At 38.1% G+C, this 18,452-nt stretch overlaps 1 protein-coding gene across 1 annotated transcript; it reads left to right on the top strand.

The window, feature by feature from the left end:
- Window positions 1–7,715: 7,715 nt before the first annotated feature.
- Window positions 7,716–14,927, top strand: LOC131303826 (heat shock factor protein HSF24-like). The gene is made up of 2 exons (XM_058330858.1): window positions 7,716–8,307; window positions 13,814–14,927. Exons 1-2 carry the CDS (start codon window positions 8,104–8,106, stop codon window positions 14,477–14,479), a joined length of 870 nt encoding a protein of 289 aa, XP_058186841.1. The 5' UTR covers window positions 7,716–8,103; the 3' UTR covers window positions 14,480–14,927.
- The last annotated feature ends 3,525 nt before the right edge of the window (window positions 14,928–18,452 follow it).

The following is an 18,452-nucleotide window of genomic DNA, read 5'->3' as shown; positions in this document are numbered from 1 at the left end:
ATGCAAATTAGTTTAATCTTAAGTGTTTCGTACTTTGTCAGGTGCTTAGAGACAAATGCTCTAAGTATCTCGTACTTTTGTGAACAGCAGTTAAGTATTACATACTTGATAATCCATACAAGTATTTTCGTACTTGTTAAGTTTCACATACTTGAACAAGACATACAAGTGTTTTCGTACTTATTTTGTTGTGGCTAACATATACTCGTTATGTTGTAAGCCAAGCCAATTTGTTTTCCAAGTGTCTCGTACTTTAAATTTCATACAAGTGTTTTCATACTTGTATTCGTTAAGTTTCACGTACTTAAAAAATCATACTTGTGTTTAAGTTTTACATACTTAAACAAGGCATACAAGTGTGCTCATACTTGTTAAAGTTTTTGAAAATCACACAAGTGTTTCATACTTGTGTTTAAGTCTCACGTACTTAAATGTTTGAAAATCACACAAGTGTTTCATACTTGTGTTTAAGTCTCACGTACTTAAATGTTAAGTCTCACGTACTTAAATGTATACCCTGCTCCCCAATACGAATGAGGGAAACTAATCGCGTAGTTCGTATTTAAAACAAATACCAAGAACACAACAGTTATACTAAAAAGTGACTTTATTCATAATCTGTAAAACTCAAGAGGGCGTTATTCGTACCCCTTGCAACTAGAACAATCAAAACTAGAACAAGGGAATTATATTTGTAATTCCCACACAATCACGTAGTGCAAATCTAAAACAAAACCTAATGCTTCTTTTAAATAAAGAATTTTCGTAGATTATGGACATTCCAATGCCTCGGAAGTGGATTACCATCCAAATCTGCCAATTTGTAGGCCCCTATACCTACAATCTCGGTTACTCGATAGGGGCCTTCCCAATTGGCCCCCAACTTGCCTTCGTTGGCCACCTTGGTGTTGCCGAGCACTTTTCGTAGTACGAGGTCCCCAACACCAAACTCTCATGGGTGAACGTGTTTGTTATAGCTTTTCATCAGCTATTCCTGGTAAGAAGCCAGATGCACCAGGGCCCTTTCCCTTCTTTCTTCGGCAAGATCAAGCTCAATCTTGAGGGCTCTGTCATTGCCTCCAGTTTCAACCAAAACGGTCCTATTGGTCGGCAGACCTACTTCCAGGGGTATGACAGCCTCTGTTCCATATGTCAATGAGTAGGGGGTCTCTCCCGTAGACCTCCTAGGCGTTGTTCGGTGAGCCCACAAAACCAACGGTAACTCATCAGGTCATTTCCCCTTGGCTCTGTCCAGCCTTTTCTTGATCCCATCAAGGATAGTTTTGTTAGACGCCTCTGTTTGCCCATTACTCTGAGGGTAGGCTGGGGTGGAATAAAAATTTCGTATTCCATACTGAGCACAAAAAGCCTTGAATTTCTTCTGAAATTGGGATCCATTATCTGTGATCAATGAGTAAGGGACCCCAAAGCGAGCGATGATGCTTTTCCACACGAACTGTTCTATCATGGGTTTAGTGATTTTAGCGAGTGGTTCTGTCTCAATCCACTTAGTAAAATAATCAGTTGCTACCAACGGGAATTTTTGATTCCCAGTTGCTTTGTGTAGTGGACCCACGATGTCCATCCCCCATTGAGCAAACGGCCAGGGACTTATCAGAGGTACCAGATCCTCGGCGGGTGTTCGAATCATTGGTGAGAATTTCTGACACTTCTCACAAATCTTCACATATACCTTTGCATCTTCCTGCATGTGTGACCACCAGTACCCTTGGGTAATTGCTCGGTGGGCGATGGATCTGCCTCCAGCATGGCTCCCACATGTTCCCTCGTGGATTTCATGAAGAAATTTCTGCACCATCTCAGGATGCACACATAACAAATATGGGCCTGTAAAGGATTTCCTGTATAACTTATCCTCTGGGGACAGCCAGAACCGAGCAGATTTGATTCTTATCTTGTGAGCCTCCTTTTTGTCAGAAGGGAGTATCTCGTCTCGTAAGAACTCCATGATTGAGTCCATCCAACTTGGTCCTTGGTTCACGTCCAAGACCAAGTCTACGTTCCTCCCAATGCTCGGCTCATTCAGATATTCTACTGCCACCTTCCTTTTGAACTCAGTTGGTACAGCTGCAGCCAACCAAGCTAATGAATCTGCATGAGCATTCTGTCCAGAACTTATCTTTTCAATATACACCCTCTCGAAGGTATCAAGCAAGTCCTTGGCTGCCTGTACGTAGGCCATCATCTTTTCTTTTCGAGTTTCATATTCGCCGGACAGCTGTTTCACCACAAGCTGTGAATCACAATACACCCTAACCCGTTTTGCTTTTAGGGTCTTTGCATTCCTCAATCCAGCCAAGAGTGCCTCATACTCAGCTACATTATTCGATGCACTGAATCCAAGCCGAACAGATAGTTCAATCAGCACTCCTTCAAGAGGAAAAAGGACAATCCCAATTCCTGCACCAGTATTACAAGCTGATCCGTCAACGAATAGCTTCCATTCCATAGGATCCTGTTCAGCTGAGGGTTGAACCTTTGTGGTTGATGTCTTAGTCACCTGTTCCTTTCTCGTAGGAGGTAGAGGAGCCACCGTGGGAGAAAACTCTGCCACAAAATCAGCCAACACTTGGCCTTTGATTGCTGTGCGTGGCTGATAATCGAGATCGTATTGACTTAACTCCACGGACCACGTCGAGATCCTTCCCGAGAAGTCTGCTTTTCGTAGCAGTGATTTCAATGGAAACTCAGTGTAAACCACAACTTTATGGCTTTGGAAATAATATGGTAGTTTCCTTGTGGCTGTCCTAAGTGCCAGGACGAGTTTTTCTAAGGGCAGATATCTCGTCTCTGCATCTAGCAATGTTTTGCTAACATAATAAATAGGGATTTGTTCCATCCCTAAGTCCCTCAACAGGACTGCACTTACTGCATGCTCGGAAACAGCTAAGTACAGAATTAAAGACTCACCTTGTTGCGGTGTTGACAAAAGTGGGGGCTCGGCCAGATACTTCTTCAGGTCCTGGAAGGCTTGTTCACATTCTGCTCCCCATTCAAATCCCTCCCTCTTTTTCAGCAATTGAAAAAAGGGTCTGCACTTGTCACTTGACCTGCTGATGAACCTATTAAGTGCTGCAGCCATTCCAGTCAACCTTTGGACTTCCTTAGTGTTTTTGGGACTTTGTAGCCTCTGGAGGGCTGCAATTTGATCAGGGTTAGCCTCAATCTCTCTCATGGTCACCAAATGACCCAGGAACTTTCCTGAACCAACTCCAAATGCACATTTCGAAGCGTTGAGTTTCAGTTTGTACTTCCTCAAGATTTCGAAAGCTTCTTTTAAATCAGCTATATGCCCTCCTTTATCTTGACTCTTTACCACCATATCATCTATGTAAACTTTCATAGTCTTTCCAAGCAACTTCTTGAACATGATGGTTGCAAGTCTTTGGTATGTTGCTCCAGCATTTTTTAACCCAAACGGCATAACACTATAACAGTACAACCCTCGTGGTGTGATAAACGAAGTCTTCTCTTGATCTGGGCCGAACATAGCAATTTGATGATACCCTCGATATGCATCGAGAAAACTCATTCGCTCGTAACCAGCGGTTGCGTCAACCAATTGGTCAATCCTGGGCAGAGGAAAACTATCCTTAGGGCACGCTTTGTTTAGGTCTGTGAAGTCTACACAGACACGCCACTTCCCATTCTTTTTCTTCACCACAACGGTGTTGGATAACCATTCTGGGTAGTAGACTTCACGTATTGCTTTAGCCTCTAGTAAATGATCGACCTCTTCTATTACTGCATCCACATGCTGCACGGCTGCCCTCCGTTTTTTCTGAATTATCGGCTTATGTTGAGGATCAACGTTTAAATGGTGACAGATCACATCTGCATCCACTCCGGGCATTTCCTCTGGCACCCATGCAAATACATCAACATATTCCTTCAGAAATCTTGTTGATTCAGCCTTTTCCTCTGTTGGTAATGATTCCCCGATTAAAAAATATTTCTCAGGATCAGTCTCATTGATCTGAATCTTCTCCAAGCCTTCAACCACTTTTTCAGCCGGACTTCTTCCAACATCCTCGATAGTTGGTTGGTCTGGTACTTCTAATGTATGAACGTGGTGGACCTTTGGGGCTCTTTTAATGATGGAGATTAAACATTGTTGGGCCACTTTCTGATTGCCTCTAAGTACCTCAACCCCATTCGATCCTGGGAACTTCACCATCTGGTGATAAGTTGAGGAGACTGCCCTCATCTTGTGCAACCACGTCCTTCCTATAATCGCGTTATAAGAAGAAGGAATATCGACGACTAAAAAGTCTGTCCTCAAAACCACTGACCCGGCCCAAACAGGTAATGTTACCTTTCCCAGGGGCCAGATTGCTCCTGCACCGAAGCCGATCAGGGGTGTTGTAGATTGCTCCAAATCTGTTTGGGCCAATCCCAGCTTCTTGAATGCATCGTAGTACATCACCTCTGTACAACTTCCTGAGTCCACAAGAATCCTCTCAATGTCATATTCCCCAACTCGTAGGGTTACGACCAATGCATCGTTGTGGGGTATTTGGACCTCTCCTAGGTCATCATCAGTGAATGATATGCTTTCCTCGCACACATCATTCTTTTGCCCTCTTTTGTTTCCCATTCGCATCACATGTTAATCGTGCTTAACTTGCTTTTGTAACAGCCTAACCTCATTTCTCGTATAAGGTGTGGCCAACCCATGTATCATATGGATTACTCCTTTAGGGTTTTGCTCGTAACCCAGTTCCATAGCTTTCCCTTTCTCCTTAGGATCCTCTTGGATAAATTCCTTGAGATAGCCCCGAGAGACCAAATCATCAAGGTGTCTCTTGTACATCTCACAATCCTCGGTCATATGGCCCCAATCTTTATGGTAACTGCAGTGCTAATTCGTAGTACGTTTTGCATCATTGTCTCCGCCTAGACTTGGGGGCCACTTAAAATATGGCTGATTCTTTATTCGATAAAGAATCCTGTATATTGGTTCTTTCCAAACCGTAGTGATAGAAAAGAAAGATTTTTTGGGTCAGGAGCTTGCTTATCTTTGTACGGCTCCTTCTTAGCCTGCCCATATTCCCTTCTCTCTCTATAAGTCTTGGGCTCTGGCTTATCCACCTTTTTGGCAGGTGCCTTCGACTGTTCGGCAACCGTCCTGCCATCCTCACGAAGTATGTCATCCTCCATTCTGGCATGTTGCTCTATTCGTTCCATCAACTTAGCCAAAGTGGCTACCGGATGTTTATTTAATGAGCGACGCAGCTCTCCCCGAATAGGCAAACCAGTCTTGAAGGTGGCAATTGCATACTCCTCACTGCAACTTTCAATCTCGTTGAAAGTTTCCCAGTACTTCTTTGCATAATCCCTGATCTGCTCGTTCTCCTCCTGTTTCATGGTGGATAGACTCTCAAAGGTCTTTGGGGCCTTTCTGCTCGTCAGGAACCGAGCAGTGAATTCCTCAGCCAACTGCCTCCATCCTCGTATGGATCTCAGGCCTAGTTTATGAAACCAGGCTAAAGCCACCTTGCCAAGACTAGAGGGGAACATCTTGCATAAGATGGCATCATCTCCCTCGTGCATGAACATAGCCTGTTGGTAATGCTGGATGTGAGCTACGGGATCCGTATTTGTCTCGTAAAGTACGAACGTACCGTGCTTCTCTCTGCTCGGCAACCTAGCCTCTTGTAGCCTCTTTGCAAAAGGGGAGGCTGCAATGTTACTTAGGGCCTTTCGTGCTGCTTCTCGTGCAGTTACTGTCCCATCCTCATGTTCCTTTGATTTGTGAGCCGTAGCCTCGACCCAATCTGCATCAGGCCTCTCGTACCTATCTCAATGATGCTTCCTTTTTTCCACCTCTTCTGGGGTGGAACTTCGGTCTCTGCTCCTCATTTTTCGTGAAGAAGCCCTTCTCACAGGTGTTCGGCTTCTACTTCTGCTTCTCCTTTTTCGTGGAGAAGCTTCGTATCTCCCTTTGTTAGGACTTCTGCTCGTTCTCCTTCGTGAATGAGTCTGCTTATGGATTACCAGCGCCCGTCCGTCCCTCTGGGAATGCCTACGAGAGAGTCCAGAATCTTCTGGGTGCTCTCGTACCCGCTGCAACTCTTGTATCTCATACTCTCGTTTCTTAATTAAACGAGCATACTCCTCGATTTTCCTTCTCTTTTTATCAAGGACATCGTTATCATCGTGTATACTCTTTGAACGGGTAACTGACTCTTCTCTTCGATGAGACCTACTCCTTCTCGTGGAGCCAGTAGCAGTTTTGTCTCCTTTTTCTCTGGAGTTATCCCCGTTATGTCTACCAGTGGGCTTTCTCGGAGCACCTGGTGGGAATTTATCTCTTCCCCCACCCAATTGGTCCTTTGGACTAAACGGTGTAACTGGATCTTGTTCCATCATGATTACTTTTCAGAAAAGTTGGTTCGTTTGCCACAGACGGCGCTAATTGTAGGGGGAAGAAAACAATTGATGCTTCGGATCAACTGGATTGCAACGGCTTATTCGTACCTCTTCACCGGAACCCTAATTCGTCGTCGGAACCCTAATCTGCAAAATAGACAGGGGGTGAGCACACCTTTGCCTCTCGTGGCAAAGGCCCTCCGATGCCAAAGTTAGTATCACGTACTAGCAATCAAACCCTAATTATCAGTAGGAAAGCAATCAGAAAACAATGTATTGCGTACCTTTTACCTCTAGGTTTATTCTGTTTATATAGACATTCGTATGCTTGGCGCCCAAGCATCCCTATTGCCATAGGATTCCCAACTCGTATAGGAAATCCAGGATATCAAGGATTCTCGTTTCCTTTATCAGCTCATTAGAAAATAGTCCTTTTAGGATTCTTTTCCATTACTGGCCGAACATCCCATTCGCATTGGGTATCTTTCTCAGACTCTATATTCTCGGGATCTTATTCCTTAACGGAATACCACTGTTTTTGAATTCTTCCAGAATGTTCCCTATGCTTCAATGCTTGACTGAAGTTCTTTCTTTTGTTTGGCCATCTCGTTACCGAACAGACTTCTTGGACCAGATACTTCACATGTAACTTGGTCCTTACGTAATTAGAATGTCTCTATCTGCCGAACAATTTAGTTTACACCACTTACTTCTCATGTCATTGGCCTTTAATTAGCCGAACAGACTGCATGGATCAATGACTTCCCATATCATTGGTCCATATTGCTGTTTACCGAACTGCCCGGCGATAAGTCCTGTCGTTCTTACCACGTGCTCCCAAATATCACGTGTTCAGCAACTAAATGTATGTGCTCGGAAATACCTCCCTACACCTTCTATGGATTTGTTTTAGACTCACTTCATTGTTTATATTATTCAGAATGGGTTGATGTAATGTAATTATGTGCATCGAACGATTTTAAATTTAATTATATGTGCAGAGTTATGATTTAAAATTATATTTCTACCATTACTTCTACGTTAAGCATAGAAGACAAACGCCCGTCTTTCGCCACAAGTTCTCTCCCGTCTCTCTCTCTCAAACTACTGGTCTAAAACTTACCCAAAAGTTACCCAAAAAAAAGTTAGTAAAAAACTAGTACTAGTCAAAAATAAGACTAAAGTTTTCTCTGTTTTCTCCTCTCCCTTGGAATATTCACACAGTGTTTTCCAAAACTTTCTAGATTAACGCCCGGTCGTCAGTCTCTTTAGTTGGTGGATATATGGTTCCTCCCCTCCTTTTCTTCTCTCTCTCTCTCTCTCTCTCTCTCTCTCTCTCACTCTCACTCTATATATATATATATATATATATATATATATAAATTACTAAAAACTAGACCAAAAAATCCCATGCCGGAACCCACACCAGAAAAATCGGTGGAAAGCCAAGAGTCGAGTTATGGCCGTATTGATCTCCTCTTCGTCTTCTTGCTTTCACACCGAAACAATTAGCTATGGAAAAATCTAACACCCGATTGTTCCTCTCCGGATTCTACTGCTGGGGCTGGGAATTCCTCACCGCCCTCTTGCTCTTCAGTTGTTGATTAGTTAGTTTCCATAATATAATACTACATATATATACACCCAAATATTCCAATCGTTGTTTTTGTTCTTTATTAATTTGGTGGGTGGGCGGGGAAGGGCGCGCAAATGGCGAAGAGGTCGGTTCCGGCGCCGTTTCTGTCGAAAACGTATGAGCTGGTGGAGGATGGGAGCAGCGACGAGGTGATATCGTGGAACGAGGAAGGCACGACGTTTGTGGTGTTGAAGACGGCGGATTTCGCCAGGGATTTGTTGCCCAATTACTTCAAGCACAACAACTTCTCTAGCTTTGTTCGCCAACTTAATACCTACGTACGTAAGTTCCTTCTTTTGTTAATTTTTCTAACCTCGGAAATTCTATATATGTTCATTCCAGTTCTTTCTAGCTATCTCCATTTGTATGTTTGATCATTGTCTTACCCAAAAAAATAATACTCCTAAGATAATAATTGTTTGATGATTGTGAAATTTTTTTTTTTTGTAAGAAAAGAACGTGAAACATACTCCTAAGATAAACCAATATCAAACTTTTCGCGTGTGTATATATATATATATACCAAGTATCAAGCAGAAGATTAAGTAATTTTGTATAGAAAATGAAAACAAAAATTAGCACAAGATTATCAAGTTTTTCACAATTTTCAAAGATCTCAGTCAAAACTTTAAACTGGTTTAAAAATTTTACAAAAATTAAATTCTTCTCTAAACTAATTCCTTAATCTCAAAAATTAATAAAGCTTCCATTCAAAACTTATTAGTAGGGAATGACTTCGGTGTCTCCGGTCATTTTGGGGACACCATAACTTTTGGCATAACAAAACTATTATGAGTATAACCAAAACCCATTACAAGCATAACAGAACCATAGCAAGGCATAACCAAAACCATAGCAGGGCATAACTTATTTGTTATGCCTTGGTTGGATTTAGTTACGCCTTAATTGGTTTTTTGGATATTCTTTGGTTATATCTTGTTTGGGTTCTGTTATGCTTGTAATTGATTTTAGTTATGCTCCTAATGGTAAAGTTATGCAAACAATTACGGTGTTCTCAAAATGACCGGGAGCACCATAGCATCATCCTTATTAGTTTATTAGTATTATAGGGGAAGGGAGTTGTCAAATAAATTATACAAACTAATTATAGTTTTGGGGTAGCTTTTATGCGTGTATTTTTAAATACAAATTGTAATTTTCACCTACACTTGTTTTAAGTGAGGCTTTCTGTTTCTTATGGCTTTTATAAAAGGTCTCCTGTCATTTTTTTTTCAATTCTGATTTTTTACATTGTGTTTGTTAAGCTTTGTAATTTAATACTGTTTTCTTTTGATCAAGAGTCAATAAAAGGGTTGGTAAAACAGTGAAAGCTGAATAAAAGTACTCATATCTATTATAACCAAAAATGAAACTGGCCTCAAAAGAAAAGAAGAAATTTCAAATGATTTATGTGTAATGTTTGTCAACCAACTTACAAGATTGTTTTGGGAAGGTGAATAGACCAGTTTACCCAGGATAAGCTGTATTAGGTGAGGGCTACACTGGTAATATCTTCTCAAATTATGGTGGATTTGACTTTAAAAGTCCAAATATATAGTATCTTATTTTATTGTCTTTATTTAAAAAAATCGCATTTATTAGTTTTGCGTCAAATTTTTGTGACTTATTGATTCGTCTCGGTGAGAGGAATCGGAAAAGTATTAAATTTTGATCGTAACTCATAATTTTTTTTAAAAAGACAAAAATAAGTTAAAATTATTTTTTTGACTTTGTTCGTCTTTATTCATAAAATTATAGATTTCGATAATAATTTTTTACTTTTTCAATTTGTCTCAACGAGATGAATCAATAAGTTACAAAATTTTGACACAGAACAGATCAATGCAATTTTTTATAAGTTACTTGACTTTTTAATTCAAATTCACCTTTAATCTGAATGAATATGAATATATACTTTGGAAGGTAGGCACTAGGTACACCTCGTCTGGTAAGATTTCTGGTGGCGCCAGCTATGATAGTGGGGCCCTCCTTGCCTATTTGATTGGAAACTGCAAAGGGTGCGCTAGGCCATATTTGGGCTACATTTTTTGAAGACAAGGCAATCAATCATATTTTTTCAAAAGTCCAACGACACAAATATTGGAATTCATCCAAAGTTAGTACTCCCTCCGTTCCAAAAAGAATGACAATTTTTAAAATTCGTGTCATTTTTCATCGCTTATATATTTCAATCTATAATGTTTTTCACGAGTTTGAAAATTTTGTATAATAGAACTAATCGAAAACTATCAAACAAGATCCATATTGTATATATTTTGAGATCCATATTGAAAGATATAAGGAGTTGAAATTGACACGGATATCAAAAATTGACATTCAATTTGGGACGGAGGGAGTATAAAGATAGAAAATCATGTGCATCCCGAACAACGAATATACAAATGACGTAAAAAAAGCTACCTAATTACAGTATATGGGTAAATTTTTGTAGTCGTCTCTCTAATTTTACGGTTGTCTCAATTTCGTCCCTCTAGTTTTAATTGTCTCAATTTCGTCTGTGTAGTTTGTTTTATGTTCCAAATTGGTAAAATCGTTAACACCGTTAATGAAACTAACGGAAAAATATGATTAAAAAATTTAGTGCTCCAATTTTCAATCCGGTTGAACCGGTGAGAAGATCTTATTTTTTGATCATTTTATCCTAGATGGTTGTAATGAATTTTTGGCTCTAAGGCCTTTCAACGAGCACCCGAAGACTCCTTATTTAGTTTTAGGGCTCTCTTATGGTGCTAATTGAAAGGTCTTAGAACCAAAAATTCATTATGACTATTTAAGATAAAATAATTAGAAAAATAAGATATTCGCACTTGTTCAAACATATTAAAAATTGATGGTCTCAGCAAGCTCCACAAAGTAAATAATCTCCACTATCAAAATAAATAAAAAATGAGCCCAAAAAATGGCAACTACACAGCTTCATTGGAAACACTCCCAACTACATGCATTCACTTGCACACATATAATGGGTGTAGGCCTCCACAAGTCCCAAATGCACAATATACATATATGTTTCTAGCACTTCTCATCTTAATATTCCCTAGCAATGTCGTGATATGCTTGCATAGATATAGAGGCAACTTCTGGAGTACATGATAGTTGTCGTACACAGCGGGACAGCTGTTACATACACAAACTCTCAACCGCTCCATCTGATAATGTGTAATTTTTAAACTGTTTATTTACATGAATATCGACAAATAAATCTTCAAATAAAATCGATGAAATATCAATAAGGGTATGATTCAAATCAAATGATGAAGATTGAAGAGTGACGATAATAACTACTCATTTTTAGGTCGCTATTAAAATCTGATTGAACTGTCTTGTATTAATAATTATATGATTACTTTATTAGGATGTGTGTAATCTCTTTATAGACAGTGTACGTATATAGTTTAACAAAAATGATACTCACATAACAATTCAAACACAACTTACACAATCTCTCACGTACATGTGGGCTCCACACACACTATTATGTGTGGGCCCCCATGTATGTAAGATGTTGTGTTTGAATTGTTATGTAAGTAGGATTGATGATAATTTAAAGCCTTATTGACCAGTCAATAAAGACTTGGCGCCTATGGTTGGCGCCCGCCCTCAAGGTTCCCTATGCCGGTCCTACTCGCGGGCTAAAGTTTCTTCTGGACAGACTGGACTCCATAATCTGGAGTGCTCCGTTTCTAATTTGACGGCAAAATGTATACAACTTCCACCTTCCCATATAGTAGTTTGTTTTAGTATTTAATAATGGAAGGATTTTTTTCCCCCTATTTTTAATAAATACACTCTAAAATTCGTCTTACAACGAGAATTGTACTGTATAATTTTTAAGCACACAAATCAAAGAAAACTTTTTGAGTGCATTTATGAAAAAATAAAGTGCCAACAAATATTTTTTAAAAGTTCATTACAACAATTAAGAGAATTTATAATTTCAAATTTGAGTAAACATTTCAGAATTATGTTATAATTAAGTTACTTTAATTTTTTTGGCGTCTTGCCTTCTAGTGTCTTCGGTGGTGTTTTTGCAATTGTGTCATTGATCTTTTTAATCTTTGATTATTCTCTTCAAAGACTAATACATTTTTTTGATCATGCTCCTGAGGGATCCTTTTCCATAGTGATTATTCTAGTTATTCACACCTTTTGCCAAGAGTTTTCTAAAAAATATAGACTCAACTCTTTATATGTTTAGGCATAACATTATTATTATTTTTTTTATAAAAAATTGGACTTAGGTCCATGAATATTGTTCATGGGAAGGTAGGATTGCTTTTATTTTCCTTTGGGTGAATAACCAAATTCATCCCCAAGGTTTTTGAAAATTGTAGATTCCCCCCTCACGTTTGGAAAATTATAAAATATTCTTTTTTAATAACAAATTACTCTCTTGTTGTGATAAATGCTAGGAAATTCGACAGAATTTGTCTGACATTATCAAATTCTAATTACAGTATCAACATGTATTTTCTTAGTCTTTGAAAGGATATTTTCACAACGTTGCAACCTTTCATGGAAGCAAAAGGACAGTGTGGTCTATTGTAATTATGATTTGATGATGTCAGACATTCTGTCAAAATTTCTAGTGGCTATATCACCACAATGGAGTAATTTGTTATAGAACAGAGAATATTTTGTAATTTCTCAAACATGAGGGGCAATCTCTAATTTGCAGAAACATTGAGAGTGGTTTTCGTAATTTGTCTTTCTTTTGAAATACCGGATTGCCTTAAAAAATTCAGAATATATTGTTAACAACTTTTCAAAAATAAAAAGAATATTCTTCTAATATATTCATTATACAATTACTCCCTCCATCCTCAAATAAGAGTCCGGCCACTATTCAATTTTTAGTTGTCCCTTAATAGACGTTCATTTTGAAAAGTTAATGGGTAAAAATTTGTACAATTGTCATTTTGAAAAGTGAATGTAAAAATTGATGTAAAAGATGTAATGATGATGTCTCCTAAAAAAAGTAAGAATAACGAAAATAGACGCATCATAAGAGGTAGAGGGATCGAGTAATATATACAGTATCAAAACTATGATTGCTTTATTCTTAAAAATGACTTTGGGGGGAAAGTATTAGAAGTGATTTAGAACCAGTGAAGCTGATATGGAATTGAATCAATTGATCATACGTTAGGTAATTAGGTATCTAATATACAGTAGTTCATTAGTTTGTACACATGCATTTTAAAGCTTGATAGTTTAAACTAACTTAATTATTGTATGAGGAAATTACGTACCTACTCCAACCCTTGCGATCAATTTCAATTATAGTACTACAATTTTCGAATATACTTTTTAAAGCACGGGGGATTTCAAGTTAAAGGTAGAATTAATGGCGTACTACACTACACGGCTTCATTTGCTTTCTTTTGCAGCCCCTAGTTTCGATTCTATCTTTGGCATTCAAGTGCTTCAGATATTTTTGACTCCCTTTTTTGGTACTTGCACATCTTGGTAACAAGCCATTATTATTTAAAGTATAATGAATACATAATGTAAATAATATGTGCGTGTATGGGGTTTGGAGTGGTCTTTGGATTGCCTACCTGCCTATTCGGCTATTTTCTCCCTCAAGAAGAACATGCCCTATATTGTAAGCTCTTCGTTATCAATGGAAATCATAAACTTTGGGCAAAAAAAAAAAAAAAAGTACAAGCTATTTTGAAAGATTTACTAGAATGATAATTAATCCAAAAATGGGAAAATAATGCTTCTATTATATTCACCTTGTTGCATGCTTCTTTCTAGGGATTTCGAAAGACTGTACCCGACAAATGGGAATTTGCCAACGAGAATTTCAAACGAGGCCAAAAGGAGCTCCTCACACAGATACGACGCCGAAAGACTGTAACGTTAAGCCCGACAGTCGAAAAATCTGTAGCTGTCAGTGGTGCTTCATCGTCGTCCAATTCCGGCGAGGATCTAGGGTCCACTTCCACCTCCTTGCCGGACTTGAAGAACGCCGAAATGGTGAATGCGTTGGAAAAGGCACAATTCACTGACTTGTCCGACGAGAACAAGAAGCTAAAGAGAGAAAATGAGGTTTTGAGCACGGAGCTAGTGCAGGCAAAGAAGCAATGCGACGAGCTCATCAATTTTTTAACTAAATATGTGAAAGTAGCGCCTGATCACGTCAATCGCATCATGAGGCAAGGAAGCTGTGGGTCTAGCCGTGATGATGGATCGGATGGTGAGATCGGCACTAGTACAGATAACAATGACGACGATGTTGATGATGGTGAAAATAAGGGGAAACAGATGGGAGAGGGTTTGAAACTGTTTGGGGTATGGATGAAAGGGAATGAGAAAAAGAGGGGTCGCGATGAGAAACCGGGGTTTGGAGGGGGCCCCCGGAAAGAAATGAAGACTGTTGAATTTGATGCGCCGTGGATGACCAGCAAGGTCTCTAGCTAAGTGACCTATGCGCGGGTGCCATGCACAGAAGCAAAAGGAAAGGGGTGTATGCTAATTAATTAAGGGTTAGCTACAACCCCCTCTTTCCGTTGGAGGAGATAATTTTATCTTCCAATACCAATATAGAAGAATGTAGAATGTACTGTAAGATACTGTGGCAATTTATGGGTAGTATCGATACTAGCTAGCTAGTACAATGCATTGCAGGGTACGTTGCAGTTCTCAGCCACAAGGTGATCGAGAAGCTGAAGCAATAAAACAACTTTTATAGAGAGTTGGTTTGGTGTAGCTAAATTAGGAAGTCAAGTGATGGTGGCAGAGCGCGCTGGAGATGAAAAGCAAATGGCCGCCTCTCAGCTCTTTAATTTTATATGCAAATTAATTGCAGTTAGCCGCATGTAAAAAACTTGGGCAATTTTTAAATTTAACAATCAAAATTGTAGCTCTTCGTTTGCAGACCGGATTAGTTTTTAGTGGATATAGTATAAAGGAAAATATGTTAAAAGCGCGGACATATATATGCTTGACTTGTTTTGGAGTAGATATGAGTATCTAGTTATGGAATTAATGGAGTGGATATGAGTATCTAGTTATGGAATTAAAAGAAAATGTGGTATCTTCGTACGGATATGAATATAATAAGGATAAAGGGAGGTGGTGTTATCATAGTTGCCGCCAGACAGATATACAATCCGAGGAAATTATATCCCCCTTCTATGTCTATCCATCCGGGGCCGTTTGGATAGTAAACACCGGATATAAATAGTTCGGATATATTATTTAAGGCAGTAATATATCCGCCTTCTATATCCCGTCGGCCAACATATCATATACAAGTTGCCTCCATAGTTCTTGGCCCATGTTTGATAAGGGTTATAGGTGGAGGACTGGACTCTTAGCCACTGGGCCCTCTAGTGGGTTTTTTGGAAAGGAATTCATAATGGTTTGGAATCCTATGGACCCAAAATGGGGTTATATAGCCTATAGGAAACCCACGGGGTTACAGCTAGTCCAATACGGACGTGTTATCCTGGGAAGTCTGATTTGTCCCTACATATTTTTCGACATTACAATAATGTCCTCATTTTGTGTATCGTTAATTTATTTATTTTTCAATTGTACTTATTTCAGTTATCTTTATTAATAGATAGTGAATTACAATTAATATTGCATTGAAATTTTGTGTTATGGTGGCAATCTTAATTCATCTTTCTTTCTAAGCATTTCACATCTACTTTCATATTGTTCAGTGCTCTATTTTTATTCATTGTGTAAAATAAATACTTCTCTTGGGAAAATGAATTGCACGCCATGGTTAAAAACTTAGAGAATGTCGAGCGCAAGTGAGCGAGAGAGAGGGAAAGGAGTCAAACCTTTAATACTTTAGATGCTAGTTGATGAGGTTTAAATCAAAATACAGCGACTTCAGTCAAATGATCATCCAATGCCACTTGTACTTGAATGTCAGATGTGAATGTTCGATTTTTAAAACTATTAGCTAAAAATGCTAGCTAGTGAACAATGCACACTTTTTTGTTTTACCTATATATTCACATATTTTTCAACACTCCAATGTAATGCTCTTGATTTTACTTATATATTCTCTATTAAACTAGTGTTTTTTTCCTCCTCCTTTTAATTTTCTCTATCTAGTCAAATCCATATTCCCATTCCAGATTTCGGTCCTATAGTGAACCTACTTAGGTTCCTCCCTCTCATAAAGTGGGGTTCATTTTCGAGTTATAAACAAATGATTTGAGCGTTTAATAATTCTAAAATAATTTTTCGAATGGTCATATAAAAAATCAACTCAATCAGATAATTGTAAGTACTTGTTCCAAAATTTCAATTTTCATTCAGAATTCAAGATCTTAAATTCTCAATGAAATTTTTGGGAAAATTTAGAAAATTATGTGTTTGATATCCCCTTGATCTTAACCACATATATTGTGGGGCTTGTTGAGAAGAACATTTATTAAAAAAAATTATCTTAATCAGGTATCGATCGGTATAAAAAATTGAAAGATCATCTTAAAAATATAAATTGTTTTGAGGCTTATCGACACAGTAGTGCACCACATGAGCTCTACGTTGTATATCCTAGGTCGCACAATGCACATACACACAAGAGTGCAATATTATTTGTAGAGAATTAAATCCTGCAAAGCAAAATATCAGATCAAGGAAATCTAATTTGACAGTCATTACAAAGAAACCGATCGATGTAAGTAATCAAGGTTGATAACGGAGGAGATCTCGAATATATATACTAAATAATCAGTCCGACTGTGGGATCCTACAATAAAATATATATAGATCCAAAGTGAAGCTAGAATTATATAAAAGTACTATTAGAGACGACGAAAACAAGCATGGGAGAAATTGAAACACTTACAATATTTGATAGTCTAAACAAAGCATATTTTCTGAGCCATTTCTGTATTAGTTGATAATGTGATTGGTTAACTTTTGTTTGTTCTTTGTTTCTCTCATTCAGATGATAATTAAGAAAATTAAGTCATATATAATTTATCTACAGAAATTGAATTTCGCACTCCACTTTTGTATCCAGATGCTCCACTTTAAACATAAAGTTACTATATACTAACTTCATTTAAAAAGTGGAGTGCCTGCGTTCAAAAGTATAGCGCCAAAATCAACATCCTTTATCTATCGGTACTCTTATTAAAAGAGTTAGACCGTAGACAAGCAACCTTTGCAAGATGTGTTTTGCTGCATGTTTAGGAAAGTGATTTTGACACTCCACATTTAGCTATTGGTACTCTACTTTTTATTTTTTTATCTTATGTGAAATTACCAAATTACCTTTTATTTTGTTAGTATTTTTTAAAGGGTATTTTTGTAATTTCAAATAGAAAAAAAGAATAAAAAGTAAAATGCCAATAGCTAAACGTGGAATGTTAAAATCAATTTCCCATATCCATTGCTTTTTCAATTCTAATAAGTGGGCATGTTAAACTACAATACTAGTGGTGATAATTAGAAGAGTACGTGGCATGGAAATCTATGCATCATACTAATTGAGAATTAATTTCGTTGAACTAATAACAGTAGGATTTACTAGTATTTAATCATGACCTTTTAATTAAAAAACTTTTCAGTTAGGAATGAGCGTGGGGAGAGCACCAACCACCAGTGGAGGTAGTTGTGGTCCTTCGTTTATTCAGGGGTGGGGGTTAGGTGCATGCATACACCAGATAGTCCAACACAACAATTAGTCTCTTTACCTCCTTGTCAAACAAAACCATAGTTTTTTTGCTGTACAAAAAAGAGACCAAAAAGGACAAGAAGATACACTTATATATTAATCATGATCCCTAGTCTTGTTTAGGATAAGTTTTTGGGTGCCGAGCAGATACTACGTGGTAGTACCCGTCGGCGATATGGACCGTCCAAATGTGTTTTGAACGGTCCAGATTTATTCTCTCTCCCCTCACCCCACCAGTACTTTCTCTCCTTTTTTTCTCTCTCTAAAGTCAGAACCATCCAAAACAGGTTTGGACTGTCCGGATTGCCGACGGCGTACCACGTGTGAGGTACCCTACCGGCACCCAAAATTTTCTCCTTGTTTAGGTATTCATTCTAGTTGTTATATAAGGTTATGTTTCAATTTCTCTCCAATCTTCTCTCTTCTAAAATTTAAATGTAAAATTTAACCTGAAATTAATTCTAAAATAATAAATAAGACTCCCTCCGTCCTCTTATTATAGTCCAGTATTTCATTTTGGGCTGTCCCTTAATAAATGTCCATTTGGTAAAGTTAGTGGGTAAAAGTTGGTACATTGTCTATTTTGTCTCTAAAAGTAGATTCTATTTTGAAAAGTTAGTGAGTAAAAAGTATAATGATGATGGGTAAGTAGGAAAAGTGGAGGAAAAAGTTGATGTGAAAGGTATAATGATGATGTTTTTTTAATAAGTTGGAGTTACGAAGTAGGACATTTAAAAAGGAACG

Source organism: Rhododendron vialii, chromosome 10a, assembly GCF_030253575.1.
Source record: "Rhododendron vialii isolate Sample 1 chromosome 10a, ASM3025357v1".
NCBI lineage: Eukaryota > Viridiplantae > Streptophyta > Magnoliopsida > Ericales > Ericaceae > Rhododendron > Rhododendron vialii.
The sequence above is the reverse complement of the archived record's forward strand: the minus strand, read 5'-3'. Positions and strand labels throughout refer to the sequence as shown.

Excerpts from the sequence above, each read along its gene's own strand:
- LOC131303826 (XM_058330858.1), top strand. The coding sequence starts at position 8,104 with ATGGCGAAGAGGTCGGTTCCGGCGCCGTTTCTGTCGAAAACGTATGAG. Across the intron at positions 8,308-13,813 it reads TTCGCCAACTTAATACCTAC|GGATTTCGAAAGACTGTACC; the intron begins GTACGTAAGTTC and ends GCTTCTTTCTAG.